Raw genomic sequence first — 26821 nt, 5'->3', positions numbered from 1 at the left:
CTCTTTGTCCTTGTCACTGGTCAGCGCAAGGGATCGCAGGCTGCAAAATCCACCCTGGCTCGATGGATCAAGGAACCAATTCTTGAAGCCTACCGTTCTGCGGGGCTTCCGGTTCCATCAGGGCTGAGGGCCCATTCTACCAGAGCCGTGGGTGCGTCCTGGGCATTACGACACCAGGCTACGGCTCAACAGGTGTGCCAGGCAGCTACCTGGTCGAGTCTGCACACTTTCACCAAACATTATCAGGTGCATACCTATGCTTCGGCGGACGCCAGCCTAGGTAGAAGAGTCCTGCAGGCGGCAGTTACCTCCCCGTAGGGGAGGGCTGTCTTTGCAGCTCTAACATGAGGTGTTTCTTTACCCACCCAGGGACAGCTTTTGGACGTCCCAATCGTCTGGGTCTCCCAATGGAGCGCCGAAGAAGGGAATTTTGTTACTTACCGTAAATTCCTTTTCTTCTAGCTCCTATTGGGAGACCCAGCACCCGCCCTGTTGTCCTTCGGGATTTTTGGTTGTTTTTCGGGTACACATGTTGTTCATGTTGAATGGTTTTCAGTTCTCCGATGTTACTTCGGAGTGAATTTGTTTAAACCAGTTATTGGCTTTCCTCCTTCTTGCTTTTGCACTAAAACTGGTGAGCCAGTGATCCCACTGGGGGTGTATAACCAGAAGGGGAGGGGCCTTACACTTTTTAGTGTAATGCTTTGTGTGGCCTCCGGAGGCAGTACTATACACCCAATCGTCTGGGTCTCCCAATAGGAGCTAGAAGAAAAGGAATTTACGGTAAGTAACAAAATTCCCTTCTTGGTTATGGTTTCAGTTCTCCGAACATCCTTCGGATTGAATTTACCCCAGATCAATTTATAAGTTTCCTCCTTCCTGCTTTTGCACCAAAACTGAGGAGCCCGTGATGCACGGGAGGGTGTATAGGCAGAGGGGAGGGGTTACACTTTTCAGTGTAATACTTTGTGTGGCCTCCGGAGGCAGAAGCTATACACCCAATTGTCTGGGTCTCCCAATAGGAGCTAGAAGAAAAGGAATTTACGGTAAGTAAACAAAATTCCCTTCTTTGGTGGTTTTATTTATTTTTTCCCCCCTTTTGATCTGAGGCTTTGTGATTAATCTGTACCCTGAGCCTAAAGCGAGCTTTACACGCATTGACATTGCTAACGAGATGTCGTTGGGGTCACGGAATTCGTGACGCACATCCGGCCTCGTTAGCGACGTTGTGTGTGAAACGCAGGAACAACCATTAACAATTAAAAATCCTCACCAAATCGTTGATCGTTGTCCAGTCGTTGTAATCCCGATTATCGTTGCTGCTGCAGGTACGATGTTCGTACGATGTACATCGCTATGTGTGACACCGCAGGAACGAGGAACATCCCCTTACCTGCGGCCGCCGGAAATGAGGAAGGAAGAAGGTGGGCGGGATGTGTGCCCCTCCACTGCTATTGGGCGATAGGTTTAGCATAATTTCCATTTATCGCGGCATCCAATCAATCAAAACGCCACAAACGCTTAGGCTTCGTTCACACTTCAGTATTTTTACTTCATTGTCTGTATGCCACAGCCAGGAGTAGAACTCTGAGAAACCTATAGTTGCTTTATTGACACCTGCTCAGTGTTTCGGAGACGCTCCTGGTTTTGGAATATAAATCCTGATGAAGGGCTGAAATATGAATGAGGCCTTTTAATACGCTTCTAATTTCTAAGTCTTGAACGGTTTTCCAAAAAATGTTCCTCTGTTTGCAGGTGGGAATTTTTAACATGCGTAATCTAGACTTGTCTATAAAAAAAAATATATATTATAAAAATATAATTATTTTATTATTTTTTTAGTATTTTTAGCATTTTTTTATTAGTATTATTAGTATTTTCTTCGGCGCTCCATTGGGAGACCCAGACGATTGGGTGTATAGCACTGCCTCCGGAGGCCACACAAAGCAATTACACTAAAAAGTGTAAGGCCCCTCCCCTTCTGGCTATACACCCCCAGTGGGATCACTGGCTCACCAGTTTTCTGCTTTGTGTGAAGGAGGTCAGACATCCACGCATAGCTCCACTGTTTAGTCAGCAGTAGCTGCTGACTATATCGGATGGAAGAAAAGAGGGCCCATACTAAAGGGCCCCCAGCATGCTCCCTTCTTACCCCACTTGTGGTTTGTAAGGTTGAGGTACCCATTGCGGGTACGGAGGCTGGAGCCCACATGCTGCTTTCCTTCCCCATCCCCCTGAGGGGCTCTGAGGAAGTGGGATCTTACCGGCCACCAAGCCCTGAGGCCGGGCTCCTTCCACAGACCCATAGAACCTGCTGGATGTGGAGCGGGAGTGCCGTTCAGGGACAAGGCCCTGCAACTTTCAGGTACTCTGTGTCCCCGTATGGCAGGCCACGCACACCCCAGGCTTGCTGGGTGTGCTAGTGCGCCGGGGACTGTAGCGCTGTGCGCTGGGCTTATAGTCCCCGCAGATTACTGGGGGACTTTATGTGTGTGGATCGCCGCGCCGACCGCCCCTGGAGCGGCGGCGCAGCTGCGACTTGTAGTGCGCCGGGGACGCGCCGACCGCGCTTTTACGGCAGCGGCGCTTCTAACTTTAGTCCCCGGTCTTCTGCGGCCTAGCTCCGCTTCGTTAACGCCCCCCACCCTGTCAATCAGGGTAGGGGAGAGACGTTGTTCAATCGGCAGCGCCGAGGGCTGGAGCACGATTTACATGCTCCAGCCCTCTCACTGAGCACAGTAGGACACAGGCTTCGCGCTTTTTCTCTGTGCACGCCCTAGGCCCGCCCCCAGGCTTGCAGCTCCCCAGGACGCCGGCAGCCATTATACACATGCAGTCTGGCTGGAGAACGGACGCAGGCTCTGGGGGACCCAGGCTAGGGGTTTCTGGCGACCACACACCCGCGCTAAGCGGGCGGTAAGCAGCACATACGTGCGGCCCCACTAGTGCCACAGTGTTATATTTTTCGCTGTACCAGATATATTTATATACTGCACTGTAAGGTCGCTTCTTGGCTGTACACCCTATATTGCTTTGAGGAGACAACAGCATGTCATCCGCAAAACGCAAGGGTGCCAAGGCACGGGCTGTATACACGGCTTGTACAGCATGTGGGGCTAATCTACCAGCAGGCTCCAACGACCCTCATTGTGTGCAATGTTCAGTCCCAGTGGCACTTCGTCAGCCAGAGCCTATTGTGGTGGTAGCCCAGGCAGAGACGCCTGTGAACCCTGCCCCGGTGACGGGGACAGAATTTGCAGTCTTTGCTGATAAAATGTCTGTGACTATGACAAAAATCCTGGAGACCTTGCAGTCCAGGCCAGTTGCTCAGACCATAGACACTGCTGTGTCTATGTTCCCCGGTCCCCCTCAGTTGGAACTAATCCGTACTTCAAGGGGGTCCCAGGCATCACAGGCTGAGGGCTCTGACTCCGATGACAGTCCCAGTCCGCCTAAGCGAGCTCGCTGGGAGAGACCCTCCACGTCATCACGCGGATCAGGGTCTCAGCGAGAAGGGTCCCTATATGATGGTTCAGAGGTGGGTGATCAGGAGTCTTGTCCTGACGCCGCACTCAATTTGGATACGCCAGATGGTGACGCCATGGTAAATGACCTTATAGCGGCCATCAATAGGCTGTTGGATATTTCTCCCCCAGCCCCTTCTGCAGAGGAGGCAGCTGCACAGCAGGAGAAATTCCATTTCCTGTATCCCAAGCGTAAATTGAGTACTTTTCTGGACCACTCTGACTTCAGAGAATCCATCCAGAAACACAATACTTATCCGGACAAGCGTTTTTCTAAACGCCTTAAGGATACACGTTATCCTTTTCCCCCTGACGTGGTCAAACGCTGGACCCAGTGTCCAAAAGTGGACCCTCCAATATCCAGGCTTGCAGCTAGATCCATAGTTGCAGTGGAGGATGGGGCTTCACTTAAAGATGCCAATGACAGACAGATGGACCTCTGGTTGAAATCTGTCTATGAAGCTATTGGCGCGTCGTTTGCTCCAGCATTCGCGGCCGTGTGGGCGCTCCAAGCTATTTCAGCTGGTCTGGCACAGGTGGACTCTCTCATACGTCCAGCAGTGCCGCAAGTGGCGTCCCTAACTACGCAAATGTCTGCGTTTGCGACCTACGCTATCAATGCGGTACTGGACTCTACGAGCCGTACCTCAATGGCATCCGCCAACTCTGTAGTTTTGCGCAGGGCCTTGTGGTTAAAGGAATGGAAAGCAGATTCTGCTTCTAAAAAATGTTTAACCAGCTTGCCATTATCTGGAGACAGACTGTTTGGTGAGCAATTGGCGGAAATCATTAAACAGTCCAAAGGTAAGGACTCCTCCTTACCCCAGCCCAGATCAAGCAAACCTCCACAGAGGAAGTGGCAGTCAAGGTTTCGGTCCTTTCGAGGCTCGGGCAAGCCCCAATTCTCCTCGTCCAAAGGGACTCAGAAAGAGCAAAGGAGCTCTGATTCCTGGCGGGCTCACTCACGCCCCAAGAAAGCAACCGGAGGTACCGCTTCCACGGCGGCTGCCTCATGACTTTCGGCCGCCTCCCTCCGCATCCTCGGTCGGTGGCAGGCTCTCCCGCTTTTGCGACATTTGGCTGCCACAGGTCAAAGACCGGTGGGTAACAGACATTTTGTCTCACGGGTACAGGATAGAGTTCAGTTCTCGGCCTCCGCCTCGGTTCTTCAGAACTTCCCCACATCCCGACCGAGCAGATGCCCTTCTGCAGGCGGTGACTTCTCTAAGAGCAGAAGGAGTGGTGGTCCCTGTTCCTCTTCAGGAACAAGGTCAAGGTTTTTACTCCAATCTCTTTGTGGTGCCAAAAAAGGACGGCTCATTCCGTCCTGTTCTGGACCTAAAACTGCTCAACAAGCATGTGAACGCCAGGCGGTTCCGGATGGAATCCCTCCGCTCAGTCATTGCCTCAATGTCTCAAGGAGATTTCCTAGCATCAATAGACATCAAGGATGCTTATCTCCACGTGCCGATTGCTACAGAGCACCAACGCTTTCTACGCTTCGTGATAGGAGACGACCATCTTCAGTTCGTAGCTCTGCCATTTGGTCTCGCGACAGCCCCACGGGTGTTCACCAAGATCATGGCGGCAGTGGTAGCAGTCTTGCACTCTCAGGGACACTCTGTGATCCCTTACTTGGACGATCTACTGGTCAAGGCACCCTCTCAAGAGGCATGCCAACTCAGCTTGACTGTTGCACTGGAGACTCTCCAGACGTTCGGGTGGATCATCAACTTCTCAAAGTCAAATCTGTCACCGACCCAGTCACTAACGTATCTTGGCATGGAGTTTCATACTCTCTCAGCGATAGTGAAGCTTCCGCTGGACAAGCAGCGGTCTCTACAGACTGGGGTGCAGGCTCTCCTTCAAGATCAGTCGCACTCCTTAAGACGCCTCATGCACTTCCTCGGGAAGATGGTGGCGGCAATGGAGGCGGTTCCGTTTGCGCAGTTTCATCTGCGCCCACTTCAATTGGACATTCTCCGCCAATGGGACGGGAAGTCAAAATCCCTGGACAGGAAAGTCTCCCTTTCCCAGACGGCCAAGGACTCTCTGCAGTGGTGGCTTCTTCCCACCTCATTATCACAGGGAAGATCCTTCCTACCACCGTCTTGGGCGGTGGTCACGACAGACGCGAGTCTGTCAGGGTGGGATGCAGTTTTTCTCCACCACAGGGCTCAGGGTACGTGGACTCAGCAGGAGTCCACCCTTCAGATCAATGTTCTGGAAATCAGAGCAGTGTATCTTGCCCTACTAGCCTTCCAGCAGTGGCTGGAAGGAAGGCAGATCCGAATTCAGTCGGACAACTCCACAGCGGTGGCATACATCAACCACCAAGGGGGGACACGCAGTCGGCAAGCCTTCCAGGAAGTCCGGCGGATTCTGATGTGGGTGGAAGCCACGGCCTCCACCATATCCGCAGTTCACATCCCCGGCGTAGAAAACTGGGAAGCAGACTTCCTCAGTCGCCAGGGCATGGACGCAGGGGAATGGTCCCTTCACCCAGACGCGTTTCAGGAAATCTGTCGCCGATGGGGAAGGCCGGACGTCGACCTCATGGCGTCCCGGCACAACAACAAGGTCCCAACCTTCATGGCACGGTCTCGCGATCAAAGAGCGCTGGCGGCAGACGCCCTAGTGCAAGATTGGTCGCAGTTCCGGCTCCCTTATGTGTTTCCACCTCTGGCACTCTTGCCCAGAGTGCTACGCAAGATCAGATCCGATTGCAGCCGCGTCATACTCGTCGCTCCAGACTGGCCGAGGAGGGCGTGGTATCCGGATCTGTGGCAGCTCACGGTCGGCCAACCATGGGCACTACCAGACCGACCAGACTTACTGTCCCAAGGGCCGTTTTTCCATCGGAATTCTGCGGCCCTGAACCTGACTGTGTGGCCATTGAGTCCTGGATCCTAGCGTCTTCAGGATTATCCCAAGGGGTCGTTGCCACCATGAGACAGGCTAGGAAGCCCACGTCCGCTAAGATCTACCACAGAACGTGGAGGATATTCTTATCCTGGTGCTCTGCTCAGGGAGTGTCTCCCTGGCCATTTGCATTGTCTACCTTTCTTTCTTTCCTGCAATCTGGGTTAGAAAAAGGTTTGTCGCTCGGCTCCCTTAAAGGTCAGGTCTCGGCGCTATCCGTCTTTTTTCAGAGGCGTTTGGCACGCCTTCCTAAGGTGCGCACGTTCCTACAGGGGGTTTGCCATATCGTACCCCCGTACAAGCGGCCGTTAGATCCATGGGATCTGAACAGGGTACTAGTTGCCCTCCAGAAGCCGCCCTTCGAGCCTCTGAGGGAGGTTTCACTTTCTAGACTATCACAGAAAGTGTTTTTTCTGGTAGCGATCACATCTCTTCGGAGAGTGTCTGAGCTGGCAGCGCTATCATGCAAGGCTCCCTTCCTGGTCTTCCACCAGGACAAGGTAGTGCTGCGCCCCATTCAGGAGTTTCTCCCGAAGGTGGTATCCTCTTTTCATCTTAATCAGGATATCTCTTTGCCTTCGTTTTGTCCTCATGCAGTTCATCGGTATGAGAAGGATTTACATTTGTTAGATCTGGTGAGAGCACTCAGAATCTACATTTCCCGCACGGCGCCCCTGCGCCGCTCGGATGCACTCTTTGTCCTTGTCGCTGGCAAGCGCAAAGGGTCGCAGGCTTCCAAAGCCACCCTGGCTCGATGGATCAAAGAACCAATTCTTGAAGCCTACCGTTCTGCTGGGCTTCCGGTTCCATCAGGGCTGAAGGCCCATTCTACCAGAGCCGTGGGTGCGTCCTGGGCATTGCGACACCAGGCTACGGCTCAACAGGTGTGCCAGGCAGCTACCTGGTCGAGTCTGCACACTTTCACCAAACATTATCAGGTGCATACCTACGCTTCGGCGGACGCCAGCCTAGGTAGAAGAGTCCTGCAGGCGGCAGTTGCCTCCATATAGGGGAGGGCTGTCTTGCAGCTCTAACATGAGGTATTCTTTACCCACCCAGGGACAGCTTTTGGACGTCCCAATCGTCTGGGTCTCCCAATGGAGCGCCGAAGAAGAAGGGAATTTTGTTACTTACCGTAAATTCCTTTTCTTCTAGCTCCTATTGGGAGACCCAGCACCCGCCCTGTTGTCCTTCGGGATTTTTGGTTGTTTTTCGGGTACACATGTTGTTCATGTTGAACGGTTTTCAGTTCTCCGAGGTTACTTCGGAGTGAATTTGTTTAAACCAGTTATTGGCTTTCCTCCTTCTTGCTTTTGCACTAAAACTGGTGAGCCAGTGATCCCACTGGGGGTGTATAGCCAGAAGGGGAGTGGCCTTACACTTTTTAGTGTAATTGCTTTGTGTGGCCTCCGGAGGCAGTGCTATACACCCAATCGTCTGGGTCTCCCAATAGGAGCTAGAAGAAAAGGAATTTACGGTAAGTAACAAAATTCCCTTCTTCTTTATCGTTCCTTATGGGAGACCCAGACCATGGGTGTATAGCTTCTGCCTCCAGAGGACACACAAAGTACTACACTAAAAGTGTAGCTCCTCCCTCCGAGCATATACACCCCCTGGATGACAATTCTAACCAGTTCAATGCTTTGTGTTCAGGAGGTCACACACACACATGCATTCTCTGATTTTTGATTTTTAAGATTTTTGATTTCAAAGATTTGGAAGAAAAGCGGGTCCAGTCTGGACCCCCGGCATGTCCCTTCTCACCCCACTGTGTCGGCGGTGCTGTTAAGGTTGACTTTACAAGGCTGGAGCCTTCACATGCCGCGCTCCTTCACCATCCCCTGAGGCTCTGGCTTGAAGTGGGAGCCATCACGGTTCTCACTGCTTTGCAGGAGACCGGCCTCCATCCGCAGCCCTGTCAGGATCCTGCCGGACGGAGCGTTTTTCCCCCCCCCAGGGACCTGGCCCTGCGTCTCAAAAGCTAAGTATTGAGACGTTATTCAGGGGTCCCGGGTACATTTATTGTGGGGAGAGTGTGTTTTGCCACTTTGCTGTAATTTCCGGCCGGTTCTCTGTTTTTTTCCTGAGAACCGCGCCGAAGGTGCCTGCTCGTCGGCCGCATGGAGAAATCTAGGCCCCGGCTTCAGATGCGGCCTAGTTTCGTTTTCAGTTCCCCTGCATGTTAGTCATGCAGGGGAACAGTGCGGCGCCGCCCACCGGCCATTCAGCAGAGGGGAGGACACTCCTCTTTGAGGAGATGTTTCCCTCCCCTGTATCTCTCCTTGGCCCTCCGGTTCCCGCTCTTGGGCTAAAACCCGCCCCCCCCTCCTCACTCCAGCGCCATTTTATCAGCGTTCACTCACTGATCGGCGCTGGCTGCTGCAACTTCTGCATCCACTGGGGGTCCGAGCTGGGAATCCGGAGGGCACACAAAAAACGGTCTGGTAAGCCACAACCTCTGGCTCCACCTCAGCAGCATGTCTCTCACTAGGAGCAAGGCTGCAAGGCTGTACTCTATATGCACTGCATGTCAGCTCATTCTGCCTGAACCGAGCACATATCCACATTGTGATGCCTGCTCTAACATGGTGGTGCCTCAGCCTGGAGCCTCCTCAGGGGTCCCTCCGGCTGCTCCGGCCCCGGTGGCTGAACCCCCCGGCTTGGGTAGCATCGTTTTCCCTGCCGCCCATGACAGCACCACATGAGAGATAGGTTCCGCCCACATCAGGACAGGAAACCCACTGATAAAAAGGCGGTACCTCTCCTCCACATCAGTTTAGTTTCCTGTCCTGGTATGGACAACCCATTGCTGTCCCAGGTCCGACCCGGTGTGGAAGCCTGGCTTTCGGCACTATAGGCTGGACTTGTCCTCCACAACTGACCTTTCCTTTGGGAGACGGGTCTTGCAGGCGGTGGTCCCTCCCTAAGGTGGATGGTCTATATAAATCTCTCATGTGGTGCTGTCATGGGCGGCAGGGAAAAATCTTAATTACTCACCGGTAATGGGATTTTCAATAGCCCATGACAGCACCCTTAGTTCCCCCCCTTTTCACTGGTTGTGGGCACCCTTCGGGGAGTGTTAGTTATGGGTGTTTTTCCTTGGGTGGTGGTATGATTAATCTGTTTGTTGTGTTTTGTTGGTCCTCTCTGGCTCTGAAAACCTACTGATGTGGAGGAGAGGTACCGCCTTTTTATCAGTGGGTTTCCTGTCCTGATGTGGGCGGAACCTATCTCTCATGTGGTGCTGTCATGGGCTATTGAAAATCCCATTACCGGTGAGTAATTAAGATTTTTCTAAAGCTATCTCACAGTCCTTTGCCGACTCCATGGGACAGCTGTCCCGGACTCTGCTGACCATGCATCAGCCACCTTCTCAGGGCGTCTCTGCTGCTCCGACTCGCTCTGCAGAGCTAACAGAGCATGTTTTAGGACCCCGTCCTCCTAAACGGAGACGCAGGGACTCTTCTCCTTCCTCGTCCCACGGCTCTGATTCACAGGCTGAATTGCAGGGCGAGGAGGATACTTTTACTGTGGGCTCAGACGCTACCTCTATGTACCCCATTGATTTATCTGAGGGTGATGCGGATGTTAGTGACTTGATTGCATCCATTAACTCCGTACTGAACCTCAATCCACCAGTGTCAGAGGAACAAGCCTCTCTGGTAGAAAAACACCAGTTTACCTCACCTAAGAGAGCAAGGAGTATGTTTTTTAACCACTCCAGTTTTCAGGCCACTGTGACCAAGCCCAGGGCCTGTCCTGACAAACGCTTTCCAAAGCGTAGTTCTGAGAACCGTCTTCCTTTTCCACCAGAAGTGGTCAAGGAGTGGGCTCACTCACCAAAGGTAGATCCTCCGGTGTCTAGAATCTCAGCCCGGACAGTCGTATCTGTGGCCGATGGCACCTCTCTTAAGGATCCCACTGACCGCCAGGTTGACCTTCTGGCCAAATCTGTATATGAGGCGGCAGGAGCCTCGTTCTCCCCGTCCTTTGCAGCAGTGTGGGCTCTTAAGGCAGTCTCTGCTTCTCTGGCGGAGATACATTCCCTCGCCAGGGACTCTATACCCGAGATGGTTGCCTTAACTTCCCAGGCTTCGGATTTTTCATCCTATGCCATGTCTGCCATTCTGGAGGCTTCTCACCGCACGGCGGTGGCTTCCGCTAATTCCCTCGCGATCCGCAGGATCTTGTGGCTTCGAGAGTGGAAAGCAGACGCTTCTTCCAAGAAGTATCTTGCTGGGCTCCCCTTTGCTGGGTCCCGGCTGTTCGGTGAACAACTGGATGAAATTATTAAGGAAGCTACTGGCGGGAAGAGTACTTCCTTGCCACAAACTAAAACCAGGAAACCTGTCCAGGGCAGGAACCAGTCGAGGTTTCGTTCCTTTCGTTCCTCTAACTGGTCATCCTCTAAGCCCTCAGCTTCGTCCACCAACTCAGCCAAGGATCGAAAACCCAGCTGGCGCGCGAAGCCGCGTCCTCAGAAGAACGGAGGAGCCGCTGCCACTAAGGCAGCCTCCTCTTGACTATCTGGCTGCGCCAGCAACGTCCTTGGTCGGTGGCAGGCTCTCCCACTTTGGCGACGTGTGGTTTCAACACGTCTCCGATCAGTGGGTGCGGGATATCATCTCCCACGGCTACAGGATAGAATTTTCTTCCAGCCCGCCAAACAGATTTTTTATGTCCACTCCCCCCTGCTCCAAAGCCGCCGCCTTCTCACAGGCCGTGGCATCCTTGCAGGCCAACGGAGTAATTGTTCCGGTTCCCGCCCGGGAACGGTTCAGAGGTTTCTACTCAAACCTCTTCCTAATCCCCAAGAAGGACGGTTCCTTCCGGCCCATCCTGGATCTCAAGCTTCTCAACAAGCATGTTCAGGTGCGGCACTTCCGCATGGAATCTCTGAGATCGGTCATTGCCTCAATGACCCAAGGAGATTTTCTAGCATCCATCGACATCAGAGATGTCTATCTGCATGTGCCAATTGCAGTTTCACACCAGCGTTGGCTAAGTTTTGCAATCGGAGAGGAACATTTCCAATTCGTGGCTCTCCCCTTCGGGTTAGCCACGGCCCCTCGTGTTTTCACCAAGGTCATGGCAGCAGTGGTTGCGGTTCTGCATCTCCAGGGGTTGGCAGTAATCCCTTACCTGGACGACCTTCTAGTCAAGGCCTCATCCAGTGCAGACTGTCAGCGGAGTGTCTCGCTCACTCTCGCCACGCTTGTACATTTCGGGTGGCTTGTCAATCTGCCCAAGTCCACTCTGACCCCGACCCAGAAACTTGCGTACCTAGGGATGCAATTCGAGACGCGGCCGGCACTTGTGAAGCTGCCCTTAGTCAAACAGCAGTCCCTTCATCTGGCGGTGCGTTCTCTGTTGAAGCCCCGCCGTCATTCCATCAGGCACCTCATGCAGGTGCTGGGTCAGATGGTGGCGTCAATGGAAGCGGTTCCCTTTGCCCAGTTCCATCTGCGTCCTCTGCAGCTGGACATTCTCCGATTTTGGGACAAGCGGACCTCTTCCTTGCACAGGCTAGTGGCTCTGTCGCCACAGGCCAGGAGCTCTCTCCAGTGGTGGCTTCGGCCCCTCTCTCTGTCTCAGGGACGCTCCTTCCTGACTCTGTCCTGGGTGATCCTCACCACGGACGCCAGTCTCTCCGGCTGGGGAGCAGTATTTCTCCACCACCGAGCACAGGGCACTTGGACTCCGTCCGAATCAGCCCTCTCGATCAATGTGCTGGAAATCAGGGCTGTACTTCTAGCTCTCGTAGCCTTTCACCATCTGTTGGCAGGCAAGCACATTCGAGTCCAGTCGGACAACGCGACAGCAGTTGCCTACATCAATCACCAGGGCGGGACTCGCAGCCGCCTGGCGATGTTGGAGGTTCAACGCATCCTTCAGTGGACGGAGGACTCAAAGTCCACCATATCCGCAGTCCACATCCCAGGCGTAGAAAACTGGGAGGCAGATTATCTCAGCCGTCAAACCGTGGACAGCGGCGAGTGGGCCCTGCATCCGGCAGTGTTCCGGTCAATCTGCCGCAAGTGGGGCACTCCGGAAGTGGATCTAATGGCATCCCGGCACAACAACAAGGTCCCGGTTTACGTGGCTCGCTCCCACGATCCTCAGGCCTTGGCAGCAGACGCGCTGGTTCAAGATTGGTCCCAGTTCCGTCTGGCCTACGTGTTTCCCCCTCTAGCTCTCTTGCCCAGAGTCCTGCGCAAGATCAGGATGGAGGGCCGTCGGGTTATAATCATTGCTCCAGACTGGCCCAGGCGAGCTTGGTATCCAGACCTGCTCCGTCTGTCCGTAGAAATGCCGTGGCATCTCCCGGACCGCCCAGACCTTCTCTCTCAAGGTCCGTTTTTCCGCCAGAATTCTGCGGCTCTCAGATTGACGGCGTGGCTCTTGAGTCCTGGATCCTGATGGATTCAGGCATTCCTTCCGAGGTCATCTCCACTATGGCTCGGAAGTCTTCCTCGGCCAGGATTTACCACAGGACTTGGAGGATTTTCCTGTCCTGGTGTCGCTCTTCCGGCCATGCTCCTTGGCCGTTTTCTTTGCCGACCATCCTGTCCTTTCTACAGTCCGGCCTGCAGCTAGGACTATCCCTCAATTCCCTCAAGGGACAGGTCTCGGCTCTGTCAGTGTTGTTCCAGCGTCGTATCGCCCGACTGGCCCAGGTGCGCACCTTCATGCAGGGCGCATCTCACATCATTCCGCCTTACCGGCGGCCTTTGGATCCCTGGGACCTTAATCTGGTCCTCACGGCCTTACAGAAACCCCCCTTTGAGCCTCTTAGGGAGGTTCCTTTGTTCCGACTTTCACAGAAAGTGGTCTTTCTGGTGGCCATAACTTCTCTCAGTAGAGTCTCTGATTTGGCTGCGCTCTCTTCGGAGTCACCCTTTTTGGTTTTTCACCAAGACAAGGTGGTTCTCCGTCCGACTCCGGACTTTCTCCCTAAGGTGTCTCCTTTCCACCTTAACCAGGACATTTCATTGCCTTCCCTTTGTCCGGCCCCTGTGCATCGCTTTGAGAAAGCGTTGCATACTTTGGATTTGGTGCGGGCGCTCCGGATCTATGTGTCACGCACCGCCGCTCTTAGGCGGTGCACCTCTTTTTGTACTAACCACGGGTCAGCGCAAGGGTCTCTCGGCTTCTAAACCGACCCTAGCTCGTTGGATTAGGTCGGCCATATCCGATGCCTACCAATGTTCTCAGGTGCCCCCACCGCCAGGGATTAAGGCGCACTCGACCAGAGCTGTCGGTGCCTCCTGGGCTTTCAGGCACCAGGCTACGTCTCAGCAGGTTTGTCAGGCTGCCACTTGGTCTAGTCTGCACACCTTTTCAAAGCACTACCAAGTGCATGCTCCTGCTTCGGCAGATGCGAGCTTGGGCAGACGCATCCTTCAGGCGGCTGTCGCCCATTTGTGAAGTTAGGTTTTACCTACTTCTCAGTTCTGTTTATTTCCCACCCATGGACTGCTTTGAGACGTCCCATGGTCTGGGTCTCCCATAAGGAACGATAAAGAAAAAGAGAATTTTGTTACTTACCGTAAATTCTTTTTCTTATAGTTCCGACATGGGAGACCCAGCACCCTCCCTGTTGCCCCTGTTGGCAGTTCTTGTTCCGTGTGTTTTTCACCGGCTGTTGTTGTAGACAGAGGTTCCGGTTATTCCGGGTTTTACTCTATCTCTACTTATGGGTGGATGTCCTCCTTCAGCTTTTGCACTAAACTGGTTAGAATTGTCATCCAGGGGGTGTATATGCTCGGAGGGAGGAGCTACACTTTTAGTGTAGTACTTTGTGTGTCCTCCGGAGGCAGAAGCTATACACCCATGGTCTGGGTCTCCCATGTCGGAACTATAAGAAAAAAAAGAATTTACGGTAAGTAACAAAATTCTCTTTATTATTATTATTATTATTATTATTATTATTATTTATTATTATATTAATATTATTTTTATATTTTATTTTATATTTTTATTTTTTTTACATTTTATTTATTTTTCCCTTTTTTTAGTGCGAGAAGGTGAGCCAGGAGAGTTAGAAACCCGACGCATGAACAGATATCCAGATAGCCATCAGTTATTCGTGGGCAATCTGCCGCATGACGTAGACCGAAACGAGCTGAAGGAGTTCTTCCAGAGTAAGTTTGTCAAGATGCATCCTGCGTTCTGTCTAGCAGGGATCTGATTCATTAGCAATGATGTGAACATTACACATTTTGTCTCCTCAGCTTACGGCACTGTTGTTGAGCTACGTATAAACAGCGGTGGAAAGCTTCCCAACTTTGGCTTTGTGGTATTTGATGATGCAGAACCAGTGCAGAAGATCCTTGGTAGCAGGGTAAGTGGGTTTTGTCACTTTCTAGTTTAACTCCTTCCTCCTCCTTTTAGCTTGTATATCTGTCATGCTGCAGGTTCTGGAGCGGAGTCCACACCACACAGAGCAGGTGCTGGCTGTGGTTTACAGTCAGCACCTGGCTCTAACTGCAGCAATGGAAGCCAGCTCAGATCACCGTTTATTTTAACCTTTGTCCGGCTGAATAGGTACTATTGTAACTATTCCGTTTTTAAAATTTCAATACATTTTTTTTTTTTTTTTCCCCAAAAGCCGTAGAGGGCTGGAATTTCGTGACATCTCTGCAGTTGTGGTCCAGAATATATTGGCCAAATTTCAATAAAATATCTCCGCCCCCTTCCGAGATAAGGGGTCGCTGTTAACGTTGTAAAATTTTGCAGCCTGACGAAGGTTAAACAGTCAAGACAGCCTATTTGTCTCCAGAAATACTAATACAGTGGAACCTTGGGTTACGAGCATATTTGGTTCCGGGACTGTGCTCTTATACCAAGTTACTCTTATATCAAAGCGAATTTTCCCATAGGAAATAATTTATACACAGACAATTTGTTCCACAACCCAAAAATATTTACTGTAATAATACAAACTTATTACAGTAATATAAAATAATGTCGTATTCATATAACATTACTGTACACTAATACAAAATACTTTACCATATGAAACCATAAAAACAAAGTTAACTGCAGTTAAGCGTATAATAAAATTGTGTGCGAGAGGTACAGTATAAGCAATGTGCTGTACTGGTTATCAATAAAGTACAATACTATATCCACAAATGCAAATTGATAGAAATGCTATATAGTATATACTGAACTGTACAAATGTATACAGAATACAGTACATAAGTACAAAGTTACCTACAGAGCAGGTCAGAGCGCGGTGAAAGGACAGAACCAGACGTGTGCACGGTGAGCATTTGCTCTTCTTGTAAAGCATTGCTCTTAAAGTTACAAATATTTGTAAAAAGCTTTGCTTGTTTTGCAAAACGCTCTCAAACCAAGTTACTCTTAAACCAAGGTTCCACTGTAGTAATAAACTGTTTAAATCATGCATGGCTGGTTTACTTAAGCAGCAGCTACAGGGGAAAAAAATGAATTTATATTCTACCTGCAGCTGCGGTGTTGCAGGGGGCTGCTAGTCACTGTGATCACTCCCGTCACATTGGCATTCTGTGTTTGTGTAGAGCAGGTGGTCAGTGTCAGGAGTGAGTTCAGTGCGATCTGTATAGTGAGCGGCTGCAGGGAGACCATACCTTCATTTTCTCCTTGTGACCACTGCTCCAGTAAGACAGTACACTGTGTGCAAAATTATTAGGCAAATGAGTATTTTGATCACATGATACTTTTTATACATGTTGTCCTACTCCAAGCTGTATAGGCTGAGAGCCAACTACCAATTAAGTAAATCAGGTGATGTGCATCTCTAATGAGGAGGGGTGCGGTGTAATGACATCAACACCCTATATAAGGTGTGCTTAATTATTAGGCAACTTCCTTTCCTTTGGCAAAATGGGTCAGAAGAGAGATTTGACGGGCTCTGAAAAGTCCAAAATTGTGAGCTGTCTTGCAGAGGGATGCAGCAGTCTTGAAATTGCCAAACTTTTGAAGCGTGATCACCGAACAATCAAGCGTTTCATGGCAAAAAGCCAACAGGGTCGCGAAAAGCGTGTTGGGCAAAAAAGGCGCTAAATAACTGCCCATGAATTGAGGAAAATCAAGCGTGAAGCTGCCAAGATGCCATTTGCCACCAGTTTGGCCATATTTCAGAGCTGCGACGTTACTGGAGTATCAAAAAGCACAAGGTGTGCCATACTCGGGGACATGGCCAAGGTAAGGAAGGCTGAAAAACCACCACCTCTGAGCAAGAAACATATGATAAAACATCAAGACTGGGCCAAGAAATATCTTAAGACTGGTTTTTCAAAGTTTTTATGGACTGATGAAATGAGAGTGACTCTTGATAGGCCAGATGGATGGGCCAGAGGCTGGATCGGTAAAGGGCAGAGAGCTCCACTCCGACTCAGACGCCAGCAAGGTGGAGGTGGGTACTGGTACGGGCTGGTATCATCAAAGATGAACCTGTGGGGCCTTTTTGGGTTGAGGATAGCTCAACTCCCAGACCTACTGCCAGTTTCTGGAAGACAGCTTCTTCAAGCAGTGGTATAGGAAGAAGTCGGTATTGTTCAAGAAACACATTTCTTCGGCGCTCTATTGGGAGACCCAGACGATTGGGTGTATAGCACTGCCTCCGGAGGCCACACAAAGCAATTACACTAAAGTGTAAGGCCCCTCCCCTTCTGGCTATACACCCCCAGTGGGATCACTGGCTCACCAGTTTTCTGCTTTGTGCGAAGGAGGTCAGACATCCACGCATAGCTCCACTGTTTGTAGTCAGCAGTAGCTGCTGGCTATATCGGATGGAAGAAAAGAGGGCCCATATGGGGCCCCCAGCATGCTCCCTTCTCACCCGCGGTGGTGCTTGTAAGGTTGAGGTACCTATTGCTGGTACAGAGGCTGGAGCCCACATGCTGTTTTCCTTCCACATCCCCTGGAGGGCTCTGTGGAAGTGGGATCTTGCCGGCCCCCAAGCCCTGGGGCCGGGCTCCATCCACAGACCCAGAGAACCTGCTGGATTTGGAGCGGGAGTGCCGTTCAGGGACAAGGCCCTGCAACTTTCAGGTACTCTGTGTCCCCGGCAGGCACGGACACTCTCAAGGCTTGCTGAGCGTTATAGTGCGCCGGGGACAGTAGCGCTGTGCGCTGGGGTTAGGTCACTGCAGCTTTGCTGAGTGACGTTACATGTTGGGAACTACTGCGCCGACCGCTCCTGGAGCGGCGGCGCACCTGCGACTTGTAGTGCGCCGGGGACTTTGCGCCGACCGCGCTTTTACGGCGGCGGCGCTTCTAACTTTAGCCCCCGGCTTCTGCGGCCTAGCGCCGCTTCGTTCCCGCCCCCACCCTGTCAATCAGGGTAGGGGAGAGACGCTGCTCAATTGGCAGCGCCGAGGGCTGGAGCTTTATTTACATGCTCCAGCCCTCTCACTAGGCACAGGGGGAAGCAGACTTCCCGCTCTTCGTCGGTGTACGCCCAGGGCCCGCCCCCCCTCTCCACAAGGACGCCGGCAGCCATTACACATGCGGTCTGGCTGGGGAAAGGCAGCAGGCTCTGGGAGACCCAGACTAGAGGGATTTCTGGCGACCACACACCGCTCCTAAGCGGGCGGTAAGCAGCACAGTAGTGCTGGCCCCTCTAGTGCCTCAGTGATATATTAGTGTACTTTTGTCTTGGTACTATATATATATATATATATATATATATATATATATATATATATATATATATATATATATATATATATATATATATATATATATATATATATATATATATATATATATATATATATAATTTATATTTATATAGTGCACTGTAAGGTCGCTTCTTGGCTGGACACCCTGTACTGCTCTGAGGAGGCAGCAACATGTCATCCGCAAAACGCAAGGCTGCCAAGGCACGGGCTGTGTACACTGTTTGTACTGCATGTGGGGCTGATCTACCGGCAGGCTCCAATGACTCACATTGTGTGCAATGTTCAGTCCCAGTGGCACTTCGTCAGCCAGAGCCTATTGTGGTGGTAGCCCAGGCAGAGACGCCTGTGAACCCTGCCCCGGTGACGGGGACAGACTTTGCAGTGTTTGCTGATAAAATGTCTGTGACTATGACAAAAATCCTGGAGACCTTGCAGGCCAGGCCAGTTCCTCAGACCATGGACACTGCTGTGTCTATGCTCTCCGGTCCCCCTCAGTTGGAACTAATCCGTACTTCAAGGGGGTCTCAAGCATCACAAGCTGAGGTCTCTGACTCAGATGACAGTCCCAGGCAGCCTAAGCGAGCTCGCTGGGAAAGACCCTCGACGTCATCACACTGCTCAGGGTCTCAGCGAGAAGAGTCTCTCTGATGAGACTGAGGACGGTGATCAGGATTCTAATCCTGAGGCCCCTCTCAATCTGGATGCCCCTGATGGTGACGCCATGGTTAATGACCTTATATCGGCGATTAATAGACTGTTGGATATTTCTCCCCCAGCTCCTTCAGCAGAGGAGGCAGCTGCACAGCAGGAGAAGTTCCATTTCCTGTATCCCAAGCGTAAATTAAGTGCTTTTTTGGACCACTCTGACTTCAGAGAATCGATCCAGAAACACGACGCTCATCCAGACAAGCGTTTCTCTAAACGTTCTAAGGACACCCGTTATCCTTTTCCCTCTGAGGTGGCCAAACGCTGGACCCAGTGTCCAAAGGTGGATCCCCCAATTTCCAAGCTTGCGGCTAGATCCATAGTCGCAGTAGAGGATGGCGCTTCACTTAAAGATGCCAACGACAGACAGATGGACCTTTGGTTGAAATCTGTCTATGAAGCTATCGGCGCGTCGTTTGCTCCAGCATTCGCGGCCGTGTGGGCACTCCAAGCTGTTTCAGCTGGTCTGGCACAGGTGGATGCTATCATGCATCCAGCAGTACCGCAGGTGGCGTCCCTAACTTCGCAAATGTCTGCGTTTGCGACCTATGCTATCAATGCTGTCCTAGAATCTACGAGCCGTACCTCTATGGCGGCCGCCAATTCTGTGGTTTTGCGCAGAGCCTTATGGTTAAAGGACTGGAAAGCAGATGCTGGTTCCAAAAAATGCTTAACCAGCTTGCCATTATCTAGAGACAGACTGTTTGGTGAGCCATTGGCTGAAATCATAAAACAGTCCAAGGGTAAGGACTCTTCCTTACCACAGCCCAGAGCAAGTAAACCTCAACAGAAAAAGTGGCAGTCGAGGTTTCGGTCCTTTCGAGGCTCGGGCAAGGCCCAATTCTCCTCGTCCAAAAGGACTCAGAAAGAACAAGGGAGCTCAGATTCCTGGCGGGCTCACTCACGCCCCAGGAAAGCAAATGGAGGAACCGCTTCCAAAGCGGCTACCTCATGACTTTCGGCCTCCTCCCTCCGCATCCTCGGTCGGTGGCAGGCTCTCCCGCTTTTGCGACATTTGGCTGTCACAGGTCAAAGACCGGTGGGTAACAGACATTCTGTCTCGCGGGTACAGAATCGAGTTCAATTCTCGGCCTCCACTTCGGTTCTTCAGAACCTCCCCGCACCCCAACCGAGCAGATGCCCTGCTGCAGGCGGTGGACTCTCTAAGAGCAGAAGGAGTCGTGATCCCTGTCCCCCCTCAGGAACGGGGGCGAGGATTTTACTCCAATCTCTTTGTGGTTCCAAAAAAGGACGGCTCCTTCCGTCCTGTTCTGGACCTAAAACTGCTCAACAAGCATGTGAACGCCAGGCGGTTCCGGATGGAATCCCTCCGCTCAGTCATTGCCTCAATGTCTCAAGGAGATTTCCTAGCATCAATAGACATCAAAGATGCTTATCTCCACGTGCCGATTGCTACAGAGCACCAATGCTTTCTACGCTTCGTGATAGGAGACGACCATCTTCAGTTCGTAGCTCTGCCATTTGGTCTGGCGACAGCCCCTCGGGTGTTCACCAAGATCATGGCGGCAGTGGTAGCAGTCTTGCACTCTCATGGACGATCTACTGGTCAAGGCACCCTCTCAAGAGGCATGCCAACTCAGCCTGAATGTTGCACTGGAGACTCTCCAGGCGTTCGGGTGGATCATCAACTTCCCAAAGTCAAATCTGTCACCGACCCAATCACTAACGTATCTTGGCATGGAGTTTCATACTCTCTCAGCGATAGTGAAGCTTCCGCTGGACAAGCAGCGGTCTCTACAGACTGGGGTGCAGGCTCTCCTTCAAAGTCAGCCGCACTCCTTAAGACGCCTCATGCACTTCCTCGGGAAGATGGTGGCGGCAATAGAGGCGGTTCCGTTTGCGCAGTTTCATCTGCGTCCACTTCAATGGGACATTCTCCGCCAATGGGACGGGAAGTCAACATCCCTGGACAGGAAAGTCTCCCTTTCCCAGACGGCCAAAGACTCTCTGCAGTGGTGGCTTCTTCCCACCTCATTATCACAGGGAAGATCCTTCCTGCCACCGTCTTGGGCGGTGGTCACGACAGACGCGAGTCTGTCAGGGTGGGGAGCAGTCTTTCTCCACCACAGGGCTCAGGGTACGTGGTCTCAGCAGGAGTCCACCCTTCAGATCAATGTTCTGGAAATCAGAGCAGTGTATCTTGCCCTACTAGCCTTCCAGCAGTGGCTGGAAGGAAGGCAGATCCGAATTCAGTCGGACAACTCCACAGCGGTGGCATACATCAACCACCAAGGGGGGACACGCAGTCGGCAAGCCTTCCAGGAAGTCCGGCGGATTCTGATGTGGGTGGAAGCCACAGCCTCCACCATATCCGCGGTTCACATCCCCGGCGTAGAAAACTGGGAAGCAGACTTCCTCAGTCGCCAGGGCATGGACGCAGGGGAATGGTCCCTTCACCCAGACGTGTTTCAGGAAATCTGTCGCCGCTGGGGGGTGCCGGACGTCGACCTAATGGCGTCACGGCACAACAACAAGGTCCCAACCTTCATGGCACGGTCTCGCGATCAAAGAGCGCTGGCGGCAGACGCCCTAGTGCAAGATTGGTCGCAGTTCCGGCTCCCTTGTGTTTCCACCTCTGGCACTCTTGCCCAGAGTGCTACGCAAGATCAGATCCGATTGCAGCCGCGTCATACTTGTCGCCCCAGACTGGCCGAGGAGGGCGTGGTATCCGGATCTGTGGCAGCTCACGGTCGGCCAACCGTGGGCACTCCCAGACCGACCAGACTTACTGTCCCAAGGGCCGTTTTTTCCATCGGAATTCTGCGGCCCTGAACCTGACTGTGTGGCCATTGAGTCCTGGATCCTAACGTCTTCAGGATTGTCCCAAGGGGTCGTTGCCACCATGAGACAGGCTAGGAAGCCCACGTCCGCTAAGATCTACCACAGAACGTGGAGGATATTTTTATCCTGGTGCTCTGCTCAGGGAGTGTCTCCCTGGCCATTTGCATTGCCTACCTTTCTTTCTTTCCTGCAATCTGGGTTAGAAAAGGGTTTGTCGCTCGGCTCCCTTAAAGGTCAGGTCTCGGCGCTATCCGTCTTTTTTCAGAGGCGTTTGGCACGCCTTCCTAAGGTGCGCACGTTCCTACAGGGAGTTTGCCATATCGTACCCCCGTACAAGCGGCCGTTAGATCCATGGGATCTGAGCAGGGTACTAGTTGCCCTCCAGAAGCCGCCCTTCGAGCCTCTGAGGGAGGTTTCACTCTCTAGACTATCACAGAAAGTGGCTTTTCTAGTAGCGATCACATCTCTTCGGAGAGTGTCTGAGCTAGCAGCGCAGTCTTCCAAGGCTCCCTTCCTGGTCTTCCACCAGGACAAGGTAGTGCTGCGCCCCATTCAGGAGTTTCTCCCGAAGGTGGTATCCTCTTTTCATTTTAATCAGGATATCTCTTTGCCTTCGTTTTGTCCTCATGCAGTTCATCGGTATGAGAAGGATTTACATTTGTTAGATCTGGTGAGAGCACTCAGAATCTACATTTCCCGCACGGCGCCCCTGCGCCGTTCGGATGCACTCTTTGTCCTTGTCGCTGGTAAGCGCAAAGGGTCGCAGGCTTCTAAGGCCACCCTGGCTCGATGGATCAAAGAACCAATTCTTGAAGCCTACCGTTCTGCTGGGCTTCCGGTTCCATCAGGGCTGAAGGCCCATTCTACCAGAGCCGTGGGTGCGTCCTGGGCATTGCGACACCAGGCTACGGCTCAACAGGTGTGCCAGGCAGCTACCTGGTCGAGTCTGCACACTTTCACCAAACATTATCAGGTGCATACTTATGCTTCGGCGGACGCCAGCCTAGGTAGAAGAGTCCTGCAGGCGGCAGTTGCCTCCCCGTAGGGGAGGGCTGTCTTGCAGCTCTAACATGAGGTATTTCTTTACCCACCCAGGGACAGCTTTTGGACGTCCCAATCGTCTGGGTCTCCCAATAGAGCGCCGAAGAAGAAGGGAATTTTGTTACTTACCGTAAATTCCTTTTCTTCTAGCTCTTATTGGGAGACCCAGCACCCGCCCTGTTGTCCTTCGGGATTTTTGGTTTGTTTGCGGGTACACATGTTGTTCATGTTGAACGGTTTTCAGTTCTCCGATGTTACTCGGAGTGAATTTGTTTAAACCAGATATTGGCTTTCCTCCTTCTTGCTTTTGCACTAAAACTGGTGAGCCAGTGATCCCACTGGGGGTGTATAGCCAGAAGGGGAGGGGCCTTACACTTTTTAGTGTAATTGCTTTGTGTGGCCTCCGGAGGCAGTGCTATACACCCAATCGTCTGGGTCTCCCAATAAGAGCTAGAAGAAAAGGAATTTACGGTAAGTAACAAAATTCCCTTCTTTTATGCAGGACAATGCTCCATCACATGCATCCAACTACTCCACAGCGAGGCTGGCCAGTAAAGGTCTAAAATGAAAAAATGACATGGCCCCCTTGTTCACCTGATCTGAACCCCATAGAGAACCTGTGGTCCCTCCATAAAATGAGATCTACAGGGAGGGAAAACAGTCCACCTCTTGGAACAGTGTCTGGAGGCTGTGGTGTCTGCTGCACGCAATGTTGATCATAAACTGACAGAATCTATGGATGGTCGGCTGCTGAGTGTCATCATAAAGAAAGGTGGCTATATTGGTCACTATTTTTTGGGGGGTTTGTTTCTGCATGTCAGAAATGTTTATTTCTAAATTTTGTGCAGTTATATTGGTTTACCTAGTGAAAATAAACAAGTGAGATGGGAATATATTTGTTTTTTATTAAGTTGCCTAATAATTCTGCACTGCAATAGTTACCTGCACAAACAGATATCCTCCTAAGATAGCCAAATCTAAAAAACCCCACTCCAACTTCCAAAAGTATTAAGCTTTGATATTTAAGTCTTTTGGGTTGATTGAGAACATAGTTGTTGATCAATAATAAAAAAAAATCCTCTAAAATACAACTTGCCTAATAATTCTGCACACGGTGTAGTAGTGTATAGTGAAGACGGCTTTACACATACTCATCCATAGCTGTGTGGTTTGGATGCAAATTTAATCAATGTTCTGAACTGTTCTTTCCGATTCATTCTTGCAGCCCATCATGTTCCGTGGAGACGTCCGCCTTAACGTGGAAGAGAAGAAGACTCGTGCGGCCAGAGAGGGTGACCGGCGTGGAGAAAGGCCCCGTGGCCCTGGAGGACCACGTGGAGGTCTTGGAGGCGGTCTGAGGGGACCACCTCGCGGGGTGATGTCACAGAAGCCTGGTTTTGGGGCTGGAAGGGGCATTCAAGGTCCACGCCAGTGATTGTTCCTTTTTTGTTTTGTTTTTTCTTTTGAGTGGCTTCTAAACATCAAATTTGGGTACAGCCCTCTTCTGTCCTGCAGCCTTCTGAAACTTGGGTCTTGGATGTCCTGACAACGTGTCCCAATGTGACGGACTGCTACACTTCACATTTCCCATCCCAAATGTGTTGCAATTTTTACAGATTTTTTTTTTTTTTTTCTTTCCCCTCTTCTTGATCCTCTTCCCAGAATCCGGCAATTTGTTGGACAATTTCTTTTTAGGGGATTAAAGGAAAATTTAAGAATCATCCTGTTTTTCAGGAGTCAAAATAACGGAACATTGACCTGATTTTAGGCAAATCCACAGTGTGATTTTTGAACACTGGTCTAAGCATCTGGGTTTCTGACTGATGGCAAATTTGACACTTTACTCAATGCCCTTTGTAGAAAAGGCTAGCCTTGGCACAGTATTCAGGTGTTGAGAGTAGTATATATCCTTCGAAGCTGTGAGTAGTGATGAAGACACGAGTGGCGAAGAGCGGCCGCTTGCCGATCTCCATCCATGCTGTTTTTACTTCAGAATATAGGGTGATCATTGGAATTTCTGTACTAACTAACATTTATTATTTTTTATATAATATATACACGTCATCATCCTGGAAAAATAAAGCAAAAAATTGCAGAAACTGCTGTTTTACCACCCAAATTTTGGATCATGGGATGGGTTTTAAATGTCTATCTACTTTGACTTTAAAACACATTTGGATTTGTGAATATTTTTTTTTTTTTTTTTTGATAGGGATTTTTTTTTTTTTTTTTCTTCCTCCATGGTTTTTAGTTTGTATTTGTAAAAGACGAAAAAAATTCAAAAAAGAGCAAAATTGTTGTGCCTTCTATTTATCTCTCATTCCAGTCTCAGCAAGTTATTAAATGCAAAAAGAAAAAATAACAAACAAAACTGACGTTTGTGTTCACAATCTCAATATTCCCAGTCTGGGGCGTTGTGTAGATTTGATGGGTTAAGAAACAAATGTACACTTTTTATTTTATTTATATTTTTTTTTTTTTTATCAAATTGCTCATACATATATTACTGTATTTTTTTTTTTTTTTTTTTTTGGTTTTGAGACTTACCCCAAATTTAAAGGGGGGGGGGGGGGAGAATATGGCGTCTGTCTTATAATTGTGGTGGTGTCGTCTTACCGGTGAGGGGGTGGTGCAGGCGGTGCATCGGGTGTCCCAGATGCTCCTGTGAGGCAGGAGCGTGCAGAAATTGTCAGCGGTACAGGCGTCAAAAGAAAAAAATGGCTCCCGGAGTCGGCGCTTGTGCAGATTGAACTCTCGGCTCAAGATCTCATCTGCACACACGCGGTCTCTGGCCCATTGATCTCCCAGCAGTGGACTTAAAGAAACTGGTGCGTGCGCAGATCAGATATGTCAGCATGGCATGGCATTGAGGCGATGGTGTGTGCGCAGATTGAATATTAGATCAATGCCATGCCAAGAAAAGTGTGTGTGTCCATGTATAAGTCCTGCATAGGATCAATTGATTTTTCAAGTTTTAAACGTTTTCTGTCGAATATCTTCGATGCTAATATTATATATATATGTATGTATGTATGTATGTATGTATGTATGTATGTGTATGTGTGTTTTGTTCAGAAAACAATTTTGCATTCTCTCCCTGTAATATTTTTTTAGCTTTTAAAGCTGTTTTGCATGAAATTATTGCAACAATATGGGAATTGAAAGCACAACTAAATATTGTACAGCTTCAGATCCAAAATTAGCCAATCACAGATGAGGTTCTTGTGACCAATCATAACCTGGATATGGCAGCCAATCACATTCCATTACATTGCATCACATCTACTGCTTTGTTTCTTTTATCTGTAGGTCTAGTGAATGATACTGTAGAGGTTTATGATGGGAGCCTTCACATTTTTGTCAGCGGAGGATCATGTGCGAGTTGTGGTTGAGTGTTATACTGGCCCCCAGATCGCAAGAAGGTCGGCTGTAAACAGAGGACAGTTGTAAGAATTATAAGAAACATAAGCAGCTTGGAATTACCCAGGACAGGCCCAGATCTGGTCGGCCCAGAAAGTCAACTAAAAGGGAGAATAGTGTACTGATAAGAAAATCCCTTGCCAATGGGAAGCTCACCTCTCCTCAGCTTCTGCGAGAATGGCCAGAAAAGTGCAATATTGAGGTAGCACCATCAACTGTTAGGAAGAGATGTTTGGAAGCAGGATTGAGAGGGTGCAAGGCCTGAAAGAAGCCATTGATGACAGCCATACAAAGGCGAAAACTGTGGGCATTGAAATATTCAAAATGGAGGCAGGAGGAGTGGGAAAAAGTGCTCTTTAGTGATGAAAGCACTTTTTGCATTTTAGGAAATGATGGCAAGTCTTATGTGAGAAGGTTTCCACATGAAGAGTACAAGCCAGAGTGTTTGAGCTTCTCTGTGACACATCCGATGACAGTAATGGTCTGGGGCTGTATGGCAGCCAATGGTGTTGTAAGGCTTCATACTGTGGAGGGTATGGTTAATGCAAAAAAATACATAGACATCCTTAATAAGAAAATGCTGCCTTCTGCTCAACACCTGTTTTCATGGGATTATATCTTTCAGTGTGATAATGCTCCTTGTCACAGGGCTAAGACAGTAACGCAATGGAAAAAAATGAACAAGGTGGCTACTATTGATGCCAGCCCAGTCCCCAGACCTCAATCCAATTGAAA

The 26821-nt window shown here is 50.4% G+C and overlaps 1 protein-coding gene across 6 annotated transcripts in view; it reads left to right on the top strand.

Annotated features, from left to right (window-relative positions):
* The window catches only part of G3BP1 (G3BP stress granule assembly factor 1), a 111442-nt gene extending 86417 nt beyond the window's left edge, over positions 1-25025 (top strand). For 4 of the 6 annotated variants that reach the window (XM_075344327.1, XM_075344324.1, XM_075344329.1 and 1 more), the window contains exons 10-12: positions 14465-14590; positions 14681-14790; positions 23892-25024. In XM_075344327.1, coding sequence (XP_075200442.1) covers positions 14465-14590; positions 14681-14790; positions 23892-24101 — 446 coding nt within the window. In that variant the 3' untranslated portion in view covers positions 24102-25024. Of the gene's footprint in view, positions 1-14464; positions 14591-14680; positions 14791-23891 lie in introns of all 6 variants that reach the window. The other 2 variants (XM_075344328.1, XM_075344325.1) reach the window with 1 other exon arrangement.
* The last annotated feature ends 1796 nt before the right edge of the window (positions 25026-26821 follow it).

The sequence above is a fragment of the Anomaloglossus baeobatrachus genome, chromosome 4 (assembly GCF_048569485.1).
Source record: "Anomaloglossus baeobatrachus isolate aAnoBae1 chromosome 4, aAnoBae1.hap1, whole genome shotgun sequence".
In the NCBI taxonomy this organism is placed as follows: Eukaryota; Metazoa; Chordata; class Amphibia; order Anura; family Aromobatidae; genus Anomaloglossus; species Anomaloglossus baeobatrachus.
The sequence above is the reverse complement of the archived record's forward strand: the minus strand, read 5'-3'. Positions and strand labels throughout refer to the sequence as shown.